Source organism: Vanessa atalanta, chromosome 2 (assembly GCF_905147765.1).
Source record: "Vanessa atalanta chromosome 2, ilVanAtal1.2, whole genome shotgun sequence".
Classification (NCBI taxonomy): Eukaryota; Metazoa; Arthropoda; class Insecta; order Lepidoptera; family Nymphalidae; genus Vanessa; species Vanessa atalanta.
In genome coordinates, this window is record NC_061872.1 from 7,442,810 (window position 1) to 7,466,741 (window position 23,932).

Consider the following 23,932-nt stretch of genomic DNA (forward strand, 5'->3'; position numbering starts at 1 on the left):
AAAACTTAGCTAAGCTAGCTAAAAAATTAAATGTTTTGAATAAATATTGTTTTTATTTGGTGTTTTTAGTTTAGTGATATTGTTGGGACAGACAAAATCAAATTTATATGAACAAAATTAAACCACATTTTTAACGTTATGTAAAAATTCGAATTAAATTAGTTATTGTTTTGAGCATGTACTTTCAAGACAGCATTTAAATTGCTCAGTTCTGGGATTTCAATAAGAGCACTTCGAATGACCTCGATCGATAACGATCACATTCATCTCTACCATTTCTATTATCTCGCTTACCTATTATATGGCTTGGCTTGAATATATTTATTGCGTACCAATTTTTATAATATGTGCAATAAGCCCTTATACTATTATTATATTTAGGTAGGCAGGTAAAATAAGTTCTATATGAGATACTTCTCCTTACTGTACAGAACAGACTCAATAAAGGGCAAAAAAAGACAATGTCAGTTCAAGTTGTCAGATGTCAAACATCAAAAAAATCTTTGACGACAGCATAATAATAAAAACTTGTTTAGTTGTTTACCTCTTAATTTTTTATATTATAAAAAATTTACGTCACTAATGAAATTCTTGAAATGTTTTATTTATTTATTAATAGTAGATTTATAACAGAGTGGTAAATACTGACTTGTTAAAAATTGACAATTTTACTCGAAAATAATTTGTTAGTTTAATACTTTGCATTTTATTTAAAACATTCCATAATGATAATTTTTTTGAGTGAGTTACAAAAAGAACATTTGAATTTACTTCATCAACATTCTACTCAAGGTTATAATAATAAGTTATAAAATAAATATTTTCATGTTATAAAATGTAAATAAATTAATTATATATTTTGCATTACAGTTTTAGTTGATTTTTGCAAACTTACTATTGACTATCTAAATAATGGGATGAATGAAAAAAAATATGGCATTGCTGCAGGTAGAACATGTATATGTGTTTATATTTGCTTCTTGTTTACTGTTAGATATTAACTATATATTATTTTACAGAAAAACTGGATGTTCCGGTGAATGTTGTACAAAATCTTATTTATGCTTTGGCTTATTTAATTGTGGAAGGATGTAAACATAATGTAGGTGAAAAACTAAACTAGAAAAAAAAATAAAGTATTTTTGTAATATTTATTAAAAACAAATACTTTTAAATAATTTCAGCTGTCAGAACCAAACTTTAGGTCTTCACTGGCTATAGCAGGGTTTTCTCAAGAACAACAGCAAATTTTAGTGAAATTATATAATGCTAAGAAAAGAGAATTATCAGAAGCATTAAATTTGCTACAACAAAAAGATCCAAGTTATCAAGATCTTACTTGGAGATTTGAAGTGCAGGTAGATTTTACAACAACAGATATATATATATATATATATGACATTCATGTACCTTTTTAATTCAATTCAACATCTAATCAAATTATAATATATTTTGGTGGAGTTAGATTTTGAATATATTCTGATCTATCAATAAATTTCCACACATATTCTTACTAATGCTAATAAAATTGATTGAAATACTTCACTTCAGGTGGCTTCAAAGAGTTCAATGGATGAAGTAAAGCCCATGGTTGCCATGGATTTTGTATTGTCAAGCCCTAAAAACTTTAGTCAAAGTGAAGAGGAATTTAGACATGAAACTTTAAAGCAAAAAAGTGGTTTATCTTCAATGAAAATTGTGTCTTCAGTTCAAGACGCTAAGACAGCTAGTCAATGTCAGCATGTAATAAACCATGTCCTTCTTCAATCTGATCTGCCCAACTTAGTCCACCTCACAAATAGGTTGGAGGAAGCGCTTAAAGAATCAAAAAGTCAACATGTCCGAAAAGTGCAAAGGGCATTATAATTTAATTGTATCAAATGGCTAGATAATTTTATACAAATACATCACTAGTGCTTCAACCCCTATACTGATGTATTGTTGTGTTGAGATAAAGGATTAGTGAACCAGTGTTTATTAGCATTACAATACAATTTACTTTTGGCAGAGATGACTGACCATTGGGATGCCATTCGATTTAGCCATCTCACAATATATATAAATATTATTTAAAATACCTTAATTATATAGTTAATCTATATGTACAGACAAACAATAGTTATTATATTTTAAAACAATAAATGTTTATTAATCATTACACTAATATTTATTACATGACCCTTTCCTTAAAACAACTCAAAAAATTATACTAAAATATATAATAAGAATAATAACAAAAATACACATATATAATATATGTGTTAGTTAATGTAATCTTTGTTGCAACTTAATGAGCACCAACATACTATAATATTATAATATATATGTAAGAGTTTACGTCTTTATTTGTTTTATATGTTAATACATTGTGAAATACAGCGTTTAATCATAATCATCAAAATTACGAATTACAATTATTGAATTTCCTGTAGTATGTAATACGGGAAATCAGGGCACATAAACCGCTGCTCGTACCTACGCATTTTCTTGACTTTTTCTCTAAAATATTTCTGCACAAGCCCATCTTCAAAACAAAATAGTTGATTATTAAAAACAATATTTACTTAATAAGTTGGTGTCCAACCTCCTGGTTGAAATTATAAGAAAAGTATAAAGTTTACCAAATCTTTATAGCCTATTCCAATCACAAGGGGACAAAAGCGAAATAAACAACATTTGACAGCGAATTGACGCGAAGTAATTGGTCGAGAGCTTAATTAATGATATACATTATTGATTTAAAAAAAAATGGCGTTTTGAACTTCGATGAAACTGTTATGGGGACTTTGGAAGTAAAATTAAAGTGTTAAGATTAATAGTGTTGTATATTAAAGATATCTTAATCAAAAAATCTTAGTAGTGAATAATATTTCATTATTTATATTTATTTATTTAATTGTTTTTTATCTGAGCTATTAGCAAATCGCATGAAATACGTAAATCTAAGGTTTGTTTATCTTTATTCCTATTTCGATTGAAATTGGCTATAGATATTGTACTAATGCTGACCATTTTATTTTAAATCTGAGATAGCTTTATTTTGAGAGGCTAAATGTGCCCAACATTTAACCAAGTGCCCAAGTTTTAAACGTTGACCTCATGTTTTGTTTGGGCGCCTTATTGTTGGTCCAAGACTTACCTTTAATCGGCGAGGCATCCAGCATTTTTGCAGTCTGCACGCAGGATTAAAATAGGAAAACGGTCTACAATGTTTGCTTGGTTAAATCCGAGCCTAAATAAATATACATACATAAATGCATGTGATACAAACTATTTAAAGTGAAAATATTTCGAAAGTTTTCCCTATTTTCTAATATTATATCTGGTTCCCTATTTTGTGTCATATTGTTTTTGTTTCGGACAATTAGGGAGGTAGCTGCGTATGTATAAAGTTTTATTTTTTATCCATATAGTTATAATTTTGTATTTTTTGTTGTACAATTTCATTGATATAAGTTTATAACTATTTGCATGAAGTTTCTTACGATTTTGCATGTACTTAGGGGCCATTCATTTATTACGTAAGGCTATTTTCGCTTGTTTTTGACGCCCTCCCCCCTGTTATAAGAAAAAATAAAAATAGGCCGACCCCTCCCCCCTGTTTAATATTTATTACGTAAGAATCTAAAGGAAAAAATGAATACACGTTTGGTTTATTTTAATGTTTATGTTGCAAAGAATCAATTTTTTTTAATTTTTATTCGTAATTTCAAAGGTACTAATAATATTTATTTTTTGGTCCGCCCGTTGTCATGGTAATGGAAATATCGTTTTATACCTATACGCAACGCACCTGCAACCCTCCTGGTGTTGCAAATGTCCATGGGCGGTGGTAATCACTTTCCATCAGGTGAGCCTCCTGCTCGTTTGTCCTCTATAATATAAAAAAAACGCATTCGAGCGAATCTCGACAATCGAACCTTTTATAAATAATTTTAACATTGCGCATTTTTTTTATCTTACGTAAGAACTATCGAGTCTCCTTCCCACCCCCTTGTAAGAAAACATAAGACATGGTGCCTCCCTAAATCGTCTTACGTAATAAATGATATAATGATAATATTCTTTATAAATTAAAGTATCGGTATTTATAGAACAAAATTTAGCCTATTCCAATAAAGGAATGAAGATAAACACAGGAGATAATAGATAAGTAGATTTACGTATTCCATGCGATTTGCTAATAGCTTAGCTATAATGTGCACTACCTACTAACAGTGCTTGATTAATATAGGTATGTTTATTTATAACACAACATTATTACACTTAACTACTCATATCTACTTGCATTTTTTCGAAAGTCCATAATGAATATTATAAACCATTCAAGCTCTCGCTAGAGCAAATTTTTAATCAGATTCAATAGAGCATTCAAATCAGGTATTTTATGTAATTGAATTCAACCTTGATTTCAAAGACGACGTTCAAAGGTCATTACCCCCAGATTTTTTTTTTACTATTAGGTACTAAAAAGAAATAAAGTGCTTTCTAAAGTAGGTACCTACTATATACTTTTTCCCCAATGTTCTTAAGAATATTATAAAAATACAATGTTTTATTTTTCGTAACTTTCACAGGTCTGCAGTAAGTAATCTTTATGTATCTTAGTGTGTTTGTAAAGCCATTATTTTATTGAATTAGTTTGGTGTTTTAGATAAATGTATGTCGCAGTCTCACACATTACAATGAATTTTAAGAGGCAAGCATCTATAATTATTTACAGCGCCAATGATTCAGCAACAACCGGGATCATGTGGAAGCGTAGAGCGAGAGATGTGAATTGTGAGCGGCACTCCGCTCCCGCCCGCGGTCCGTCAGTTCGTCAGTGACTTAGTGCCGGAGCGCCAGAGTGGCGCCGTGCACATATACCGGTTCATCCGGACCGGCCCGCTACTTAACATTATTTCTGTGATATAATCCCCATACTTGACTTTAAAAATTTGTCGTACTTATTATTATTACGTAAACATATTATAAATAATGAATGGAACTTCGTCAACATTGTGAAATAAGACGTGGTCTGGGCGACATTACAGTGTGGTCAGTTTTCGTGGAATCCTCTAAAAACTATTAAATTTCCATCACATTTCGCAGAACTAATCCGCAAACAATAGTGATTTATTTAAAAAATAAAAACATACCTTCATTTTCAAAAATCTCTGATGTGAATACAAAATAAAGTGTTTGTGAATTTGCTGTTTACAACATAAATTAATGTACTTAATACCTGTGTACTTATTTTGGTAGTGGTCAACTGGTGAAAATAACAAAAATATATATAAATAGAAATCCTGTTTTTGTAATACTTTTTAAAAAAATACACCATACAACATGGATTCAAAAGTAGTGCTGAAAGAGAAAAATCCTCATGATAACGCCAATATTTTATCAAAAATATTTTTATGGTGAGTTAACTTGGTTTGTTTCAACTTGACGTTTGCTTATTATAAAAAGAGTTATTATTTTATCACAAAATATGATATTTAGTGTTTCGTACTTTTTAAATTAAAATTTGATAACATACAATGAATAAAATTAAGTATAGGTTTTTATAATTATTTTATCAACCATGACAATAAAAGCAATATTTTTTTCACATCATTATTTGAAATATGCGTCGCATTAGCGTTTTATTAGAGCTTAATTAGCATCAAAATGTGTTGTAAGTTCGAATCTGATAATATAAAAAAGATACGAACATAATTATGATTTAAGATATTATTGGTCGTCATTATTATATATATTTTTTTTTAAATCCTTTGTTTTCCTCCTTTCTCATACAAGGACGCGCTAGCGCTTATGAAATCAATATTTTTTATTAAAAATACAAATTATCTTTTTAAATAATTTGGAGAAATGATTAATAATAATCTATCCAATTTGAATTTCCTATCAAAATTATTGTACCCTCGCATGTCTAGCTCACGCAACAGCACTTATTTAACATAAGACTAATTTGTTCGCTTAGAATTGTTCGAATGTTTATAGTTATGACATATTATAAACAATCAATTGAATATATATACATATATAGCCTACTTAGTACGTAATTGCAGTAGACCGGTTAAGTTATTTTACAATGTATTAAATTTGACCTTTAAGCTTTCGAATTGATTAAAATGTAAATTTTATCGAGAAAAAGCAGATAAACTCGTAGTTACTCTTTTTACTTATTAAATCTATTTAGATAAAATAAAAATGTTATCCATTGCTTGATGATCATTGACTAGTACAGTCCCTTTAAATGTATACGTTTGGTGTGATAAATTGACAGCAACTATCTCCTACAGTTTACTGTAATTTTTAATATTTTATTTTATGTAAAATACGTTATCGTTTGCTAATAATACTATTTGACGGTTGCTCCCTACAAAATGACGGACGAAAAGGTGCAAGGAATGATCCCTATAGTAACTCCATAGTAACAGAGCCCTAGAAAGTCTCTTTCTATTAACCTTTTAAATTATAAGGATTAGATACGACATTACAAAATTCGTATAGTACAGCTATAGTTAAATCGAATATTTCACGATCCACGTTTTCAACGAAATCAAAAAATATTTATAAATTATATTTTATTTTTATTCATCTTTAAATTTTCGTATATCTCGTCTCGTGACCTCACTAATCAAAGAAATTATAATGATTTTGAACTTCTAATTAGTTACGCCTATTCGTAGCAATATATTTTCTATTCGTTGGCTAGAATGTCACCAGGCCATGTTCCTAGAATCTACTAATCAGTTTATCAGGAAAGAGGAATGATCCACTAACCAGTGTGTAAAAATGACCCGATTCCTAACATATCCTAGTCGGCATGTGGATAAAACAGTTCCTCGATACTGTTGGGTATGATTTATGTATAAATTAGAGGCTAAGATATAAGATGCTGATTTAACCCAGTATTCAGTATCTACCTTAAATTTTTAGGTTGCTTCTGTGGGCGAATTTATCCCTACTAATATTAAAAATGCGAAAATAACTCTGTCTGTTACCTCTTCTCGCTTAAACCGCTGAACCGAATTAGATAAAATTTGGTATGAAAATTTGAACCCCGGGAAAGGACATTGGTTAATATTTACCACGAAAATCTTCCCTTAAAGGTGTGACTTGGCAGGTTGGTAGTTTGTATGGGAAATCAATCAATGGAGTGGTAGTTTGTATATGTAGTGGGTAAGTAGGGGATGAAGGTTTCCGTGCTATAAAGTTTAATAAATTTCACGCGGTTAAAGCTGCGGCTTCATCTAGTTATGCATATGTGTAAGAAGAAAAATAGTTGAATTAAAAAAAATATATATAATTGAAATTAAATAAGTTTTAAAGATTTTATAATATATATACTGCAATAACGATTATTTTGTAGACGCTACAGTACTGCCTCACTGACAGACGAGCAATCGCCTCTAATGTATATATAAAATATAATCTGAACTTCGATTTTGAGCATTTTTTCTGCAGTGATTTGAATCTGTATTGTTCGAATCTTCTCGCTCACTTATGTAATGTTACAAATTGTATCATTATAGGTTGCGTTCTGTTGTAAAGATCAATTCTTCTCACTTAATTCTGTAATGCTTGAATCAGGGCGCCAGTTGATTATCACTTTATCGCAATCGTATCAAAACATAATCGTCTGTTACAAAACAGGCGAATGCTCTTGGCGAGGGACCGCCCCTAGGTTGAAAAATGACATACATAAAGTATTTCAATTGTTGTCAAATAGATACATACCAGTGTTACCGCACACACTGATATTTCGTGTAATTTGCAGGTCATTGGAAACTTGCCATTTTTTTTGCAAAGTTCCAAACAAGATATAAGAAATAAATATCAAAGGCCCCGATATCGGGTAAAATTTAATTATAAAAGTAATTACGTATAAATAAGAATACTCATTAATTTAATGTTTTTTAATGTGAAAATATCTTATCTCTTTTATACAATAAAATAAATTACGTAAATTTTCGATGTACTGAAGTTAAAATAAATAGTATAAAAATGTCGTTTGTTACCTTTTTCTAAACTGATGAATTTAATTTTTGATGAAGGTTAAAGATTTATTCACCCGAAAGGGTTTAGTCTATAAATAAATAAATTAATATTAAAAAAAAAATAGTTGAAAATAGTTTTTTAAATAACTTAATAAGTTCGGGATTAATCTTTCATAGATACTTGTAAGTCAACGTTCATTTTTAAGTTTAAAAAAATATTTATGTATTTTCAATATATTTCTGACAAATTATTATTCCTAACGAAATCCACTATATTTAAGTGAATTATTTAAATAAATATTCAGTTTGTATTTTTTTATTTTACCCAAAAGTTTTATATTAAACATGTTGCATGATATATTATGTTGCTAACGGTACGATGGATTGGCTCAGTTCAAGCAGGTGCACCCCGATATTACCTGTTCGAAGCTGGGAAGTGTATGAATGTTTGTGCACATTGTATTGAAGGTAGGTAGGTACAGTTTGTATTTGTAATTGTATTGAACGGTAAAGTATATTATAAAGCTCGACGGTTTGTAACGTTTGAATGAATAAAGCTCAGTTTTAAATAGCTTGTTTATTAAGGAAGATTATTGGTTATGTACCTTCGCTCTACGACCTTTGAGATTAGATTTGAGATAGAACAGTAACTATTAAACGTAATACAGAGTGACACTGTATGAAACTAGGTATGTTCTGCATTTAAAGCTGGTAAAATCACGAGACACAACTAGAACTAGGTATAGGGATAGATAACACAAATATGAAAACGGCTCATGTTTTCGGAAAAACTTTGGTTTTGTAAACTTGTAAAATCAAGTTGAAATTCAACTTGAATGTTTATACTTGTGGTAATATGCTTATGTAATAATTCCGCATGACATTATAAATTATTATATAGTAACAATGACTGGTATGATCAATCGACAAGCGGAATGTTTACGGAGATAAAAGCATTGTCATCACCAGTCACCACTTAAGTGGGTCAAAGTGGTTAACACGACGATGTATGCAATCTATATAAAGTCTATATTATAAACTGTTGTGATAATATTTTAACTTTTAAACAATTATAAATTTAAGCCGACTGTATGTTATTGTAACAAAGACTATATATTTATTATTTAAAACAAAGAACACGAACTACATAAGATAAATTTCTACACAATCAATGCCAGATCCATATAGGTAATATTGATTTTTCTCTCGCCTTGACATCTTAATAAAAGAACATAGCATTACAATTAATTTATAAATACTGTTTAGCACTAAAACTATGCAAGTGGCACCTGTCAAATTACTACCGATTAACGATCTATTAATTTTTAGTTAAACTATAGATGCTAGTGTAATACACGTTTATAATACATTGGGAGCATTTTTTGGTCTGATAAGATAGTCTCCATTTTCAATTTACTGAATTTTTGCCCTAAAAAAAAAACAAAAAAAATGTTTAAAACGTAAAGATCTATTATCTTGAATGAGATATGATCGTATAAATATAAGTAGTGTTATAAACTTCAATGCAACGACCTCAAACATATGGGATAAAGGCTAACAAATGATAAAGATGGTAACTATAAAGATATAACTTATTTATTATCACATTCGGTTATTTATTAATCCTAGACTAGAACTAAAACTACTTATTGAATGACACGATAATGACATTTCAAATAACACTGAAAAATATGATAGCTTATCAGTGACGAATTAACAGATTTATCAAACTTATCTAGTCTTTTTCAGCCTATTTCTCTTAAATTGTCAGAGAGCCTGAATGACTTCTTTAACTTTATAATTGCACGATGTGCATAGTTGAAATGGCATGTAATAATAATGAAAGATCTCAAAATTATTCAATAAGTGTTCGACATTTTAGGTTTATGTTGGTTTATGTTTCTTTTTTCATTTTGAAGCGATTTTACTCGTTTGTTTCGGTCATTACAGTACAACCCGTTCTTTAACACATGTATATAAACAACGCAGCTTTCTTCAGGCTCTCAATAATCTTTTGGCTCTGCGACCGTAGAAACAGGTAGATAGATGATATGACTGTAAAATAAACGGATATAGTAGTCAGTTTAGCTTGTTTTGTTCTAAATTCTTGTTAAGACTTCAAAAGAAATTGCATTTCCCTCACTAAATGAATGTATGGAATCCATTTATGTACCTATACTTTTGAGTCACGTTCTTCACCACTAGCTCGAAACTGCGGGTTGGGTTAGCCAGTATATAATAGATATATATTATAATATTCTACACATTCACACAACATTTTTCAGGTCGATTTCTAATATTTTACCTAACGCTTATAACAATAAACTTAGTCCGTACAGCTTGATCAGTTTAAAAATAAAGCGGACTAGCGTTAAAAAGACGCATTTGAGCATTGGAGCCTTTGGGTTAACATATCCATCAAGAAACTTATCAAATTTGTCTGTGTATATACGAATCATATTATTAAATCTTTTATTATGTCTATATTAAAAGAACGAAACCAAAACTAACCGATATGAGTAATTGATCTCCGATGGAGATACTGACCTAAAAATACTATATATCTTATGTGTTTCAGTTTATTTTTACGCGAATACGCATAGTTGTTGTATTACTGCTTGCAAAGGAAAAAATTAAAATAAAAGTAAAATTTTATTTATCATTATTAGTAATAGATATTAAAAATAATTTTATAAAATTTATTACATAAACATATAAAATCAATTTTTAGCGGATTGTCAATTCTCATAGTGCAGAAAAGTTATTTTTCAATTGTTCAATCTTCCATATATATTTTTTAACTCTTGTGTCCTACTGTTTGGAAGTAATAAATAGTGTTTCTAACTCACATTCCATTAAAATATGAGTGATGAAGGTGTAAATTTACTTTAATGAATATTTGTCATAAATTAAAAACACACGATATTTTTTTATGTGCCGAACAATCCAAGCATTTTAATGTTGTAGCAGTTAAATGAATCGGTATCGGCCATCGCTAACGATATAAATTATAAACTTGTCGCGCCTTGGTATTGCGGTCGATTTGTATATATATCCGTCCTTGTCACTCATCAACTAGCTAACTTCGGTTCTTACGTTATTCAATATTTTGATGGTTGCTAACTGGTTAAATAAGAAAGCTATTCGTTCGGAATAAAATCATAAGGATTACGATAACGTGATATTAAATAACTTATTTATTTTACATCCCCTTGCTCTACTTCCCCATACGTCTTTATCTTGAGATAATATATTTATAAATAAATAGAATAATATAATCAATATCAATATGCCTATATCAATTGATGCAACAGTTGCCTGGGACCTAGATAAAGGACATATAGACTTATTATGACTAACCTATTTCGATATTACTATCCCTCTCTAACTACTTGAAAAAATTATAAATAATAAGGCTTCTGTAATATTTGGAAGATAAAAACTACTATCTGATGCACAATATGGCTTTAGGAAAGGAAAATCAACATCAGATGCAGTTCATTGCCCTACGAATTACATTTTAGACAAACTAGACGTTAAAGAAAAATGCCTAACAATTTTTATTGATCTTCAAAAGGCCTTCGATACGGTGTATTTTAATAAATTCTAATTATGACGCTTTAGGTATAAGAGAAGAGATAAATACAAGAGACTAGCATTGGTCGCCTGATAGATAAAGATTCCCACCCGCAGATTCATCTTGCCCCTGGCGCCACTGGTTAACTGCCTATTATCATCAGCATTCCCCAAGAAGCTACCGGGAACTAGGGGCTTATTTAAAAGATTATTATTCATAATTTTGTTCATTCGGACGAAGATAACTCATCATACTAATCCATATTTGATGAGCGCACAGTAAGCTTCCCAACTAAGCCCGTGGACGCCGCCGTTTGTATACTTTATACTCTTCCGCCACCGTCCTGTAACCAAAATCCTGGGTTAATGCCAGTTGTACTATCTAAACCTCAGTAAGACGTTCACGCCTAAAAGCTAGATAGCTACCCTGATGGATATACCGCCATCGATCGGTCGCCATTGCCTCGTTGGTTTGTAGTAGGGTGCACGACGAGCAGGTGAGGTTGGCTTGGAGTCTATCACCCCTTATTAAACTCCTTTACACTTCTTATTATTATTATTATTAAAAAAAACTACTGTAAAACAAAGTCCCCGTCTTGTCTTTCTGACTGCCAAACATGACAAACTCTAAAACTACCAAATCTACTTTCATACGGCTGTAATCAATGGCAGAAATATTATATGCATTACGATACACACATTTTATGTAGACGCTTATTCCACCCATGCGAAGGATAGCTAGTCACGGTTAAAGTAGTCGCGAGGAAAGTACATATATTGTACAGTTAAAATTACGTCAAGTCGTTAGAGATTGTCTATACTATTTTCGTAAAACTGGTTATTCTTCTATATAAATAACAGTGGTCTAGATAAGTATTCATTATTTACGTGTCAATCAAATATAATGCTTGTATTGCAGATGTATAAATGAATCCGGGTTTTATACATTTAAGAATTCCAAGAAAAACATTGCTCAAGAAAAACGATGTTACAGATTAGAAATACTTATATTATACTACTGATACTATATGTATTTCAATGGCAGGATATGTAAAGCTAAACAAACAAGATTAACATATTCCGTCCGATTAGCTAATAGCTTTGCTGTATATTACACTACAAACAGTTCTTGATTCATCTTTATTTATAATACAACACTATTCTACTTATCTTCTTAAAACAACTTTAATTTTTCTTCCAAAGGTCTGATAACAACTTCGACGATATTCAAAACGACAATTTCTTATAATATAATGTATATCTATAATGAACATCACGGATTATTTTAGATCTCGGCCAATGATGTCATGCCAATTCAAGGTCGAAGTTGTTTATTTGTCTAAACTTCTGCCATTAAACGCGGTTGTAGATCTTATTTACTTCGAACACTGTTCAGAATATTCTAGCATTAAATTGGTTCCGTATTTAAACAATCCTAAAAAATAAAAATATATCCTTATCACAGGTGGAGCTTCAGACTTTTCAAAAGGGGCTACAAAAGTGGATTAACGTTAGATGATCTATGGCAAGCTCGTAGAGGTGATCACTCTGGTCGCTTAGGCGATCGGCTTGAGGAAGCATGGAATAAGGAAATGGAAAAACATCACACGAAAAAAGGCAAACCTTCTCTCACCAGAGCAATTATAAGTTGCTTCTGGGTCGAATACATGATGTGTGGCTTCTTTGTAGGCCTGCTTTTTATAATTTTATGGTAAGTTTTCTTTATACTTTTTACTAGTACTTTTTAAGAATATAGCTTGGTAACTTGTAACTTACACAAAAAAATATCCCGAAGTCATGCTGACTTCGCAAGCAAATCATAAAAACTTCGAGAATAATATCATGAACTCCGTCATATCGATCAAATCGAGCCGCTTTACTTTTTTTTAAGTCCCACTAGAACAGTTTGTTCAATTTTCAACCGACCTTAAAAATGTACGAAATTCTCAATTTTCGATCGGGAATAACTCCCGTCATATAAGAATTCATTTTTTGTTAATTTAATGTTTTATAAATTTATAAATCTTCTTTTTAGGCCGATGGTACCTTATTGTCTAGCTTTATTCATAGAATACTTTTCCGGAGATAAAACTCCAGAAACGTATAGGAATGCTCATATTTATAATTTCGCAATGAATGTTTTGACGATAATTACCGCATTGATGTTGAACCACCTAACTTTAGCTCAAGGCTCTATTGGGATGAGAGTGAGAATAGCTGCTTGTTCAATGTTATATAGAAAGGTTAGTATTTTATAGTATTAGAACCTTCACCAGTAACCTATTATTGTAATCAATTTTTCCTTATTGTTGTTATAGTAATAATTACAAGTTTATTTATTTCCTAATGCTAATGAATATAATGTAGGTAAAAAGAGCTAAACATGTTGATATTTAAAAAATTGGATATACTCATAGTTCCCAAAGGGAGTTGAAAATTAATATGAAATAAACACAACAAATTATAGCAAAAATCGTTCTATTTTTCGGGCCGCGTCTTGTTAAACTCTATTTGTACGTTTGTAAGATCTACATATTTCAATCGAAATGTTCCTTTCGGATTAATACTCGAACATTTTAACACATAGGAGTTTATTTTGAAACAGTGGTGATATTATTTGAAACTGCTGCAAAACTCGGAACGGTTCAACAGCCTGTATTGAATATGTGTTTTATTTTTCCCTTTTTTAGATCTTGAAGCTAAACCGGATCGGCTTAAGTAAAACAGAGCCGGGACAAGTAATAAACTTAATGTCGAACGATGTTAACCGTTTCGATATAGCCGCTTTATTTTTGAATTATATTTGGGTTATGCCAATAGTGGTTCCAGTTGTTTCTTACCTGGTCTGGCAGCACATCGGCTGGGCAACATTGGCTGCCCTTGCGGTCATATTCCTACAAACTGTAGTTGTTCAAGGTATTTAACTTGAGCTTATAATATTTGTTATCAAGGTCATTTTTAATTTATCCAGATAACATAACACCGCTAAGTAACCTACAATCATTTAATCAATAAATTTAAAAAGTTAAAAAAAAAAATGTTTTAAAAAAAATGTGTTTAAAAATGATAAACTTTACCATTGTAGTACCAGTAATTCGTGCGTTATCAACCAGTAACAAGAATATGTACGATACAGAACTACTATAACGTGTTTTATAAATTAAAGTTCGTTGCCTCAGTCATTACCGTAATTAGGTTTTATATTGATAAAGTTAAACTTATGATAATAGTAATTTGAGGTAATGGCTCTATTCAATAACTTCGATGTTTACTGTTAGTCACGAACATCTTATATATTCAAGAATCATAGATTTATGGAATTACACAAATAACTTTATCTGATAAATGGATTTGATGGTGTTTGTTTTTAGCGTATTTATCTAGTCGTCAAGGTGCCTTAAGAGGGAAGATAGCAAAACGTACAGACGAAAGGGTTAAGGTTATGAGTGAACTTGTTAATGGGGTGCAAGTAATAAAAATGTATGCATGGGAAAAACCTTTCGAGAAACTGGTGGATAAATTGCGCAAGTATGTAAAAAGTCTAATTACATTAGGTATACTGAAAATGAATATGATTTGAATAAATTACTCAGTATATCAGTAGCCATTTCACTTTGCATAATGATATCAACCTTAATGCCAATGAGTCATCCAGCAAACATTATTAAATATATACGTACAGAAAATTTCATATTAAAATACATTTTTTGTTATTATATGTAGTTTGATTATTTGTTTTTTCTTTATTTTAACTTTCTCGATTTTAAAATCGTTTGTATTTAAACTACTTTCATAAAAATAGGCAAAGACCAAAAGCTTCAGTGCGTTTTCTCCTTTATTTGTCAGCTTTAGTGTTGTTATCAATAAGCAATTGTAGACAAGAAACAAGAGTACCCAAAAAAATGTACGAAACATGCATATTCATAGAGTTTTTAATTCGAAAATGAAATGTATTCAAAATAAATAACCGAGTATCGTTTAAAACATCTTATATATTTCAGATACGAAGTAAAGTTCATATTAAGGACGTCCTACATTAAGGGCTTCTCGACAGCCCTCAGCGTGTTCACGGAGCGGTTCATTCTCTTCGCAGCAGTCGTTGCCTTTGTGGTCGCAGGGGGTGAAATACGTGCTGGCATTACATTTTCTCTCGTTCAATATTATAATTTGTTACAACTGGCTTGTAACATATTCTTTCCTATGGCGCTGGCGTTTCTAGCTGAATCTAAAGTGTCTATAAGACGTCTTGAGGTATTTTATTACGATATTTTCCTTCTTTTTCTACTAAGTTTATTAAGTTAGCATTAGCGGTTCTATCACTACCTAAAGACTTTATCAATAAAAGGAGTGAAGATTAATTAAATTGTCATGTTCCATTGCATATTCCATTTTCTAATTAATCTGATAAATTATACACTATAAAGACACTATAAAGATTATTATATACCTATTTATAACAACACTTTCATTTCAATTATATCCAGTTTAATTTTACTTCCAAAATTTCGATAGCAACTTCATCGACATTGAAAACGCCATGTTTCCACGAATCCATTGGGAATATCAGATATTTTATACAAGATATCGCTTCAATTCAATGTCAAAGTTGTTTATTTATCTTTACTCCTCTTGTAGTTAGAACAGACTGTAATAACATATAATCGATGAAAACGTAAGATATAAATATACACAATACTTATAATGATGTTTGAATGTAGTAAATGATTAAATAAAAACGTTTTAGGAATTTTTGACTCTCGAAGAATTGGAACCAGACGAACCTAAATCAAATGGCATAATCGCTAATGTTTTAAGCAATGGAATAGATAAAGAGAAAGAAAATACAAACACGAAATTGAAACCTACAGGCTTAGTCATTTCGAATGTGAACGCGAGCTGGCAAGCCAACCCCATCGTACACACGCTCAGGAATATATCGCTAACGGCACAGCCCGGCGAGTTCATTGGAGTGGCTGGCTTAGTTGGATCAGGCAAAGTCAGTATAACTTTTTTTTTATTTCTGTCCATGTCATCTTCATTTCAATATTACAGATTTCTATAAATATTTATGCATTTTGCGCCAATACCAAGCTCACGTATACTCAGCAAACGAAGATCTGGTCTGCGCGATGTCGGGACAAAAAAGTCACCCGATCATTGCTAGGCACCGTCTTGTATAGGTTTACTTTGCATAGCGTCTTAACAAAATGAGGGCACATCTAATAGTATAAATATTTATATATAGTAGCCACATTTTAAGGAATTATTAATATTTATATTTACTCCTAAACATAATCGTAAATCTTGTACTAGGAGTGGGGATGACAATAGCCTAAGGGGTCAATCGTAAACTGTTGCGCTATTGACGCTAATATATAAAATAGTTCTAATATATAGTATATATAGTTCTAATAAATAGTAGCTAATATATAATTAGTATTTACACGTTGCATATTAACATGAGGATATTGTCCTCGTGTTAATATGCAACGTGCACTTTCCTATTTGATTCGTGAAGATGTTAATATATTTTAGATATACTATTTAAATTAATGGAACATATAGGTTATAAATGGAGTGTAAATATTATTTGGTTATTTTAATATTTATTTACCTGCTTAAATTTTGGTACTTAATATTATCGCGATTACGATTTATACTGACTTTTTACGCTCCATTCCTCAAGTGTTTTGTTGCGACATCTAAATTTAGACCTTAGGAGACCGACCTTGAACTTGCTACGTGAACGAAAAATCATACATAAGTAGTATATATAGTATACTACATGTGAATGCTTTCTAGTCAAAATTATCGAGTAAAAACCAACACTTATTTTATAGGTATTTTTTTAATTTAATGTCTTTTAGTTGTGCCAACAGGGCACAGATAATTTCGCAATATATTTGCTACATGAGTTAATAAAAAATTGCCGTTCAAAGTCATCGTAACATTCACAACGGGTACGTTAACATTGATTAAAATAAATTCGCAATTTTTTATCAACTATATGTTAATAATTAATGTAAAATTAAATTATATTCATGTTCATTTAAATTTCATGATAAAAACATTAGTTGTCTTGGAACAGGAGCATTATCAACGGCATTTACTTTAAAAATGGAAAAAATAGGTACTCTTTATATTATATACCTAAATATAAATACTTATTTAGCTTTATTCTTAGATCAACCTATGCTAATTATCTTTTTTAATTATCTTATCTTTTAAGTTATCGTAATAGGCTCGCTATATAGGACATATTTAGAATTTTTTTACATTTATTTATTTTCTATTATAAAATTAAAAAAATATATATTTTTCTGTTTATCCAGTCGTCTCTTCTACAAGTGATTTTGGGAGAGCTGCAGCCGGCTAATGGCAGCGTATCTCTCGGCGGAGCGCGGCTGGCGTACGCGAGCCAAGAACCGTGGCTCTTTGTGGCCACCGTCAGGCAGAACATATTGTTCGGTTTGCCTTACGACCGCATGAGATATAAGAAGGTAACATATAGCTATTTCTCTATCCTTTATAAAATATTCTAATACAATAGTTGGCTACGTATTTTATAACTTTATATTTCAAACAAATATACAGTCATTTCTGTTAAGTGACAACAAAAATGTATGAACCAAATAAATCGACATAATATTGTGAACAGTATAATGATAGTCTGCGAGGCAATGGTAGCTACCATTGGACTAATTATGATTAATACTAACTTATAATGATATACAAACTACAAAGACTTATCAATCATTATTTTAGTCATTCATGAAAATATTTGGCGATACTAGTTTATTATGTTAATATTAATGAATTACGAACAATGTTGGGCATACTATCCGGCAATTGTGCTATTTCTAGAATTTAGAGATTTATAGATACCTACTATGTAAAAAGTTTGTAAGTATCTCTTACAATTTGGTTGTGTTTTTTTTACGAGACGTATAGGTTTCCTGACCTATTTAACTCGCTTAGAATGATGTGAACTGTACATACGAACCGCATATATATATTCGAAATAATTCAGTCACGCTTGGCCGGACATGAACTCGTGACCTTAGTTTAAAAGTTACGTATGATTGCACAACATTTTCGGATAAGAATATTTGATTAATTATATTAAACGACAATGAACAGAATACTAACTCTTGTAAGTAAAACGAATATTCAATTAAATTCGTCATACTTGAGTGTGTACCATTACTTTTTTATTTGCCTTTAGTGTTAGGAAGTAGACATGTTAAGGCTAAGGTACACTTCTAAGAGATTAATCGTCTGTGAAAATAATTACAAATATAAATCTCACACATGCTGTTAGTTACAATATATACATATATATATATATATATATATATATATATATATATATCTATCGCTTAAACAGATTTAATAGAAATTATTATTAAACGTTGTACAATCATTTCGCCATATAAGCCTAATCGTTCCTTTCAGTTCAAACCAGCTTTATACCAAAAGTATAAATTTGTATATATTATTTCCGCAACTCTTGTAACAATTATACCAAACATGATATAATACTAAAATGCTTTAATATTGGAGTTACAGCTATACTATTAAAGTTTTTGACGTTACATTAATGACATCATATCCGATTCCTTATAAAGCTAACCACGTATCCCTAATATGCATTCGCAGACAGTAGCGCTAAAACTTAAGTCAAAATGTATCTTCAAAAAAATGTAATGGTTTTTTTTATAATATGTAACTGATAAAACTATTAAATACATAAAACATATATCAGAAGATGCAGCGCGTTTCGGAGGTTTTATATGTCATATTATTATACTAAATACCCGTCGCTGCTTCACACGGGTAGAGTAATGGTCTATATACATTTTTTCGATTGAAGAATAAAGATTAAAAGAAAAATTAGGTAGGGAGATATTTTGTGCTATAATATCTATTATATTTTTCTCTTGAAGGACTCTGTTTATGATAAAACCGCATTAAAATCCGTTGCGAGGTTTAAAAGACGGCGGGAAGCGACATTGTTTTATACTATGTAGAAATAAATAGCTGCACTTCGCAGTTTACTTGCTTTATATTTAGACTACTTGACGTGACAAGTATAAATGATTATGTTCCTTTATTATAACATAAGGTAATGATTTTCTAATCACAGCCTGGGAAACACTCAATAGTATGAATTTGTAAAGTATGCGATCGACAATAGGTACTCGGTAGTAGGTATGTATGAAATATTTACTCGATAGCATGAGGTTTGTTATCGTGAGTCAAGAGCCATCGGTCATCGGCAATACGGTATCACTTGCCGGGTGGAAGTGCGAGTAGAGTTTAAGAGCACTGATTTAATTTATATATTTATAGTGTTCAAATTTTTGCTAACGATTTTTTTTCTTATACAGAGGATATAAAGCCGAACTAAAGTTTTAAATACATGCGGAATATTTTGTTTTGTGTGAGCTTAATATGATATGAAGTTCTTTAATGACTAAAGTTACAAAATTAGTACAATCGATACGAGAAAGGAAAAATAACACGTATGACAATGTAAAATAAACATCATCTGTGTTTTGAACAAATCAAAACAACATGAGGCTAGATTCATCATATTCTAAATTTAAAATAAATAAATTTTACGCGATCGTATGATTGAAATCCAAAGGTATTTTTTTATTTATAATATTATTACACTTTTTAAACTTTTTTTTTTTTTTTCAATACATATTATTTGGATCTAAAGCTCTGCATGTTTGCAGTTAATTTAAATAACTTTTTTTTTTAACTAACTACTAACTGTAGGTCTGTTGAAGTATTGATTCTAAAACTGAATTTAAAATAAAAGCTTATAGTACTATTTTATTACCATAATATAAATTAATTTGTTGACTCGTATTATTACCATTAATAAATAATTTACTACTTTTAAATATGAACTTGGCTATAGTCATCCATTTATCTTCAAATTATAAACAAAGACATCGCTTTGTAAATACTAAACACATTGAACAAAGACTTGGGGTAGTTGCACTTCTTGTTAGCCGTTACATGGGTTAAGGTAACTTCGGTTCAGGTTTTCATTGTTAAAAATGTTTCACACCTTAATATTATAATTGATGCAAACGATGTATGTTTTTTATACCGGCACTATTCTATTAGATTGTATTATGATAAGGGGAAGGTGTCTATATCATTTTTTATATGATTTTAATAATAATTACGAAGCCTGAAAGATTATTTAACTTTCGAATATTTATCAAATATGCTTAATAAAATTACGCTCGACGATTTAAGTATATTTCGAATACATATTCGCGTTCTCATGATTAGCCAAACCTTAGCAAAGACTTAATGGTTTTGAACGAAGCACTTCGCTCCGCTGTCGGTAATATCTCGCGCGTCAAGAGGTTTTATCGCGATGAGCTTCGCTTGCGCCACCACACTTCAATTGAACACCGAGGAGTGAAATTTCGATATAGATAACGATTTTAGACCTTTCAAGCAATAATCTTCGTGACTTTGCGATATACTACAAGACGATACAATATGGAAAAGTACATATATAGACGAACTTTTCTCACGCTGATATTATTTCGATGAGTACTGCTTAGGCATCAACGCAAAAGGTAACAGAAGTTTTAAAAACGATATAGGTTTCATAATGATATTCTCTTCTTCTTCTCCTTTTTTGAATACATCTAAACCATAAACTTAAAAAGGGCTGTAGGATAGGATAGGATAAGATAGGCTGTATAGTTATAATTAGGGAAAATAATTAGGGTCTGCCATAGCATTGTCGAATAGAATATTTACAAAAATACTAGGAAAATTTTAACTCACGATTAAATTTACTATATTTTAAATACGAAAAGTTACAACCTTTTATTCTGAAATTAGATACAATGACTTGCTACGAACTTCAATTTAAAAATCTTCAATTTAACAATAGCAATACAATGTGTCTACTGCGCGTAACGAAAACATTACGTGGTCATAAGCGACAAAAGACAAAAATAGAAACGTAGAATGACAAACATTTAAGGCGACAGTTATGATTTATGACTTGCATGGACATGACAAATCCCGATATATTTTTCGGTGAAACTAGAGACGTCACGGTGTAATTGATAAGAATAAGATATAACCGTATTGTACAAACAATAAACTGAAAAATTTTCTTGTTTTGTGGAGGGTTTAACGGTATGAAATTTTGCACAGGAATTTCTTATGAAATGTAGGTGGTTTTAGTTTGTTTTGAAATTCATCATTTCTGATGGTAAAAATATGGAAATCTATATTTAGGCTTATGTTAATAAAATAAAGACAGTATTTAAAGTTTTTTTTTCAATTCATCGCCATCTCCATCAATTCACCAAAGACGAATAATTTTGATGTGAAACTTTGTATAGAATGTTGAAACTATGACAATCGGTAAATCCGCTTCTGTAAATGAGCAAAATATGGAATGAAATTATTATTAGAGTATTTCATTCGTGAATAGTTACAACAAAAATAATCTCTTCTTTATAAATTTTAGCGAATCCGACACCACCGGAAAAGGTTCAGGTATATGTCGTGCTTTCCGTGGCACTGGCGTGTACGTACACACTGTACACTGTATTTTTTTAAATGTATTTGGATCTAACTTAGGTTACCTAACTATGTTCACAGTTTCCAAAAATATAACAATATTTATTTACAGGTCGTGACGGCATGCGCTCTCATAAGGGATTTCGAACAACTACCATCAGGTGACGCGACGCTGGTTGGAGAACGCGGAATAAGTCTCAGCGGAGGGCAGCGTGCACGTATCGGACTCGCTCGAGCATGTTACAGAAATGTTAGTACATTATATATTTCCACATAATGCCAAAGTTTGACTGACAACAGCCAATATGCTGCCATAGAATTACTTAAAGAAAATTTAGCTTGTATCTTAATCGTATTTGCAAAATGAGTGTTTGTTCGAAATACAATTTCCAAATATGTAAACTAACTTCTTAAAACATTATAATTACATATACAATAAATGTTGTATTTTTAAAGTTTAATGCAAGTTTAAACAATATCGTGTCTTGATGGAAAAAAAACACACTGAGATGAAAACATAACGTAGTCGGCCTTTTCTCAGTTCAACAGAAAAAGGTAGACAATGCACATGAGAATGCCTTGAATGAAGCAAAACATTGTTAACACCTGTTATCGAAGAAAAAAATGCTACTACCGAATTCCATTCATCCGATTCCATCATGTGTATTTGATTACAATATTCAAAAGATAAAGTTAAAAATATGATTAAAACAATGTATGGCATGTATGGATCAAGCGATAATTTGAATATCTATTTGATTTATATGTAAAAAAAAGAAAAGTTTTTGGAATATATGAAACAAAAGTTTCAGAACGAAGAACGTCAAAAACATAAAAAAAAAAAATTGTGACAAATTATCACGATCACGTTGCAGAGACAAATCAAATTAGACATAATATCACAAATGCATCTTCATTTGAGATTGATGATTTATACGTAGCCTTCACTAAATAATATGACGCTATTACATAATTTACGATACAATAAACCATTCTAAATATGAATAAGCAGTTTCCGTTCGCGTCTACATTTTATCATTTATCAATATTTGTCATTTAATTATAGCAAGTTTTCACAATGCCTAATTCCCACCTACACAGGCAGACATTTATCTCCTGGATGATCCGCTATCAGCTGTTGACACGCATGTCGGCAAACACTTAGTATCTGAATGCATCATGGGGCTACTGCGGCACTCTACGAGAATTCTTATTACCCACCAGTTGCATCACCTTAAGGCTGCGGACAAAGTTATCATATTGCGGAATGTAAGTAAATAACATTTAATAATCAATATTTTCTTCTTTGGTCGAGTGATTATGATATCACTCTAATGGGAATAGAGTGAGGTGCCCATATATATAACCCTCACACTTCCGTACTATAATATTTCAGCCATCATCGCCGAAATTCAGGCTGGAAGACACTTATCTTAATTTTTTTCTCCGAGACAGCCTAAAAACTAAATAAATAAATTGGTCATTTTATGTTAACGCATAAACGTTAACGATTGAATTTCAGGTTAAGCATCAAAATATGCACACAGGTTAACATAAAAAAAAAACTGATTGTGACTGTACCAGAACAATGAGCTTGAATACGATTTGTTTTATTTATAAATATACGTGGTTCATGGTTTGTTTGGCGTGGTTCGTTGTTCAACAGGCTTGGATTGTCAGTATGTGCGTAGTGTGTGTATGGGTGACACTCTTAATCTGGTCGTTTGCAATCGGAGTTCGATAACTAATTTTATATTTTTTTAACATTGACTGATATCGCAGTTGTGACA

At 30.7% G+C, this 23,932-nt stretch overlaps 2 protein-coding genes across 2 annotated transcripts in view; both read left to right on the forward strand.

Annotated features, from left to right (window-relative positions):
* Window positions 1-538: 538 nt before the first annotated feature.
* LOC125072560 (COMM domain-containing protein 2-like) lies at window positions 539-2,055 on the forward strand. Its single transcript, XM_047683187.1, has 5 exons — window positions 539-792; window positions 871-948; window positions 1,020-1,102; window positions 1,185-1,358; window positions 1,552-2,055. Exons 1-5 carry the CDS (start codon window positions 726-728, stop codon window positions 1,864-1,866), a joined length of 717 nt encoding a protein of 238 aa, XP_047539143.1. The 5' UTR covers window positions 539-725; the 3' UTR covers window positions 1,867-2,055.
* Window positions 2,056-4,796: 2,741 nt separating this feature from the next.
* Window positions 4,797-23,932, forward strand: part of LOC125075322 (ATP-binding cassette sub-family C member 4-like) — a 36,418-nt gene continuing 17,282 nt past the window's right edge. The window contains exons 1-10 of the mRNA XM_047687053.1: window positions 4,797-5,405; window positions 13,033-13,278; window positions 13,603-13,810; window positions 14,258-14,483; window positions 14,939-15,095; window positions 15,569-15,818; window positions 16,312-16,563; window positions 17,900-18,067; window positions 22,255-22,392; window positions 23,244-23,411. Of these exons, the coding sequence (XP_047543009.1) occupies window positions 5,332-5,405; window positions 13,033-13,278; window positions 13,603-13,810; window positions 14,258-14,483; window positions 14,939-15,095; window positions 15,569-15,818; window positions 16,312-16,563; window positions 17,900-18,067; window positions 22,255-22,392; window positions 23,244-23,411 (1,887 nt within the window). The 5' untranslated portion in view covers window positions 4,797-5,331. The remainder of the gene's footprint in view (window positions 5,406-13,032; window positions 13,279-13,602; window positions 13,811-14,257; window positions 14,484-14,938; window positions 15,096-15,568; window positions 15,819-16,311; window positions 16,564-17,899; window positions 18,068-22,254; window positions 22,393-23,243; window positions 23,412-23,932) is intronic.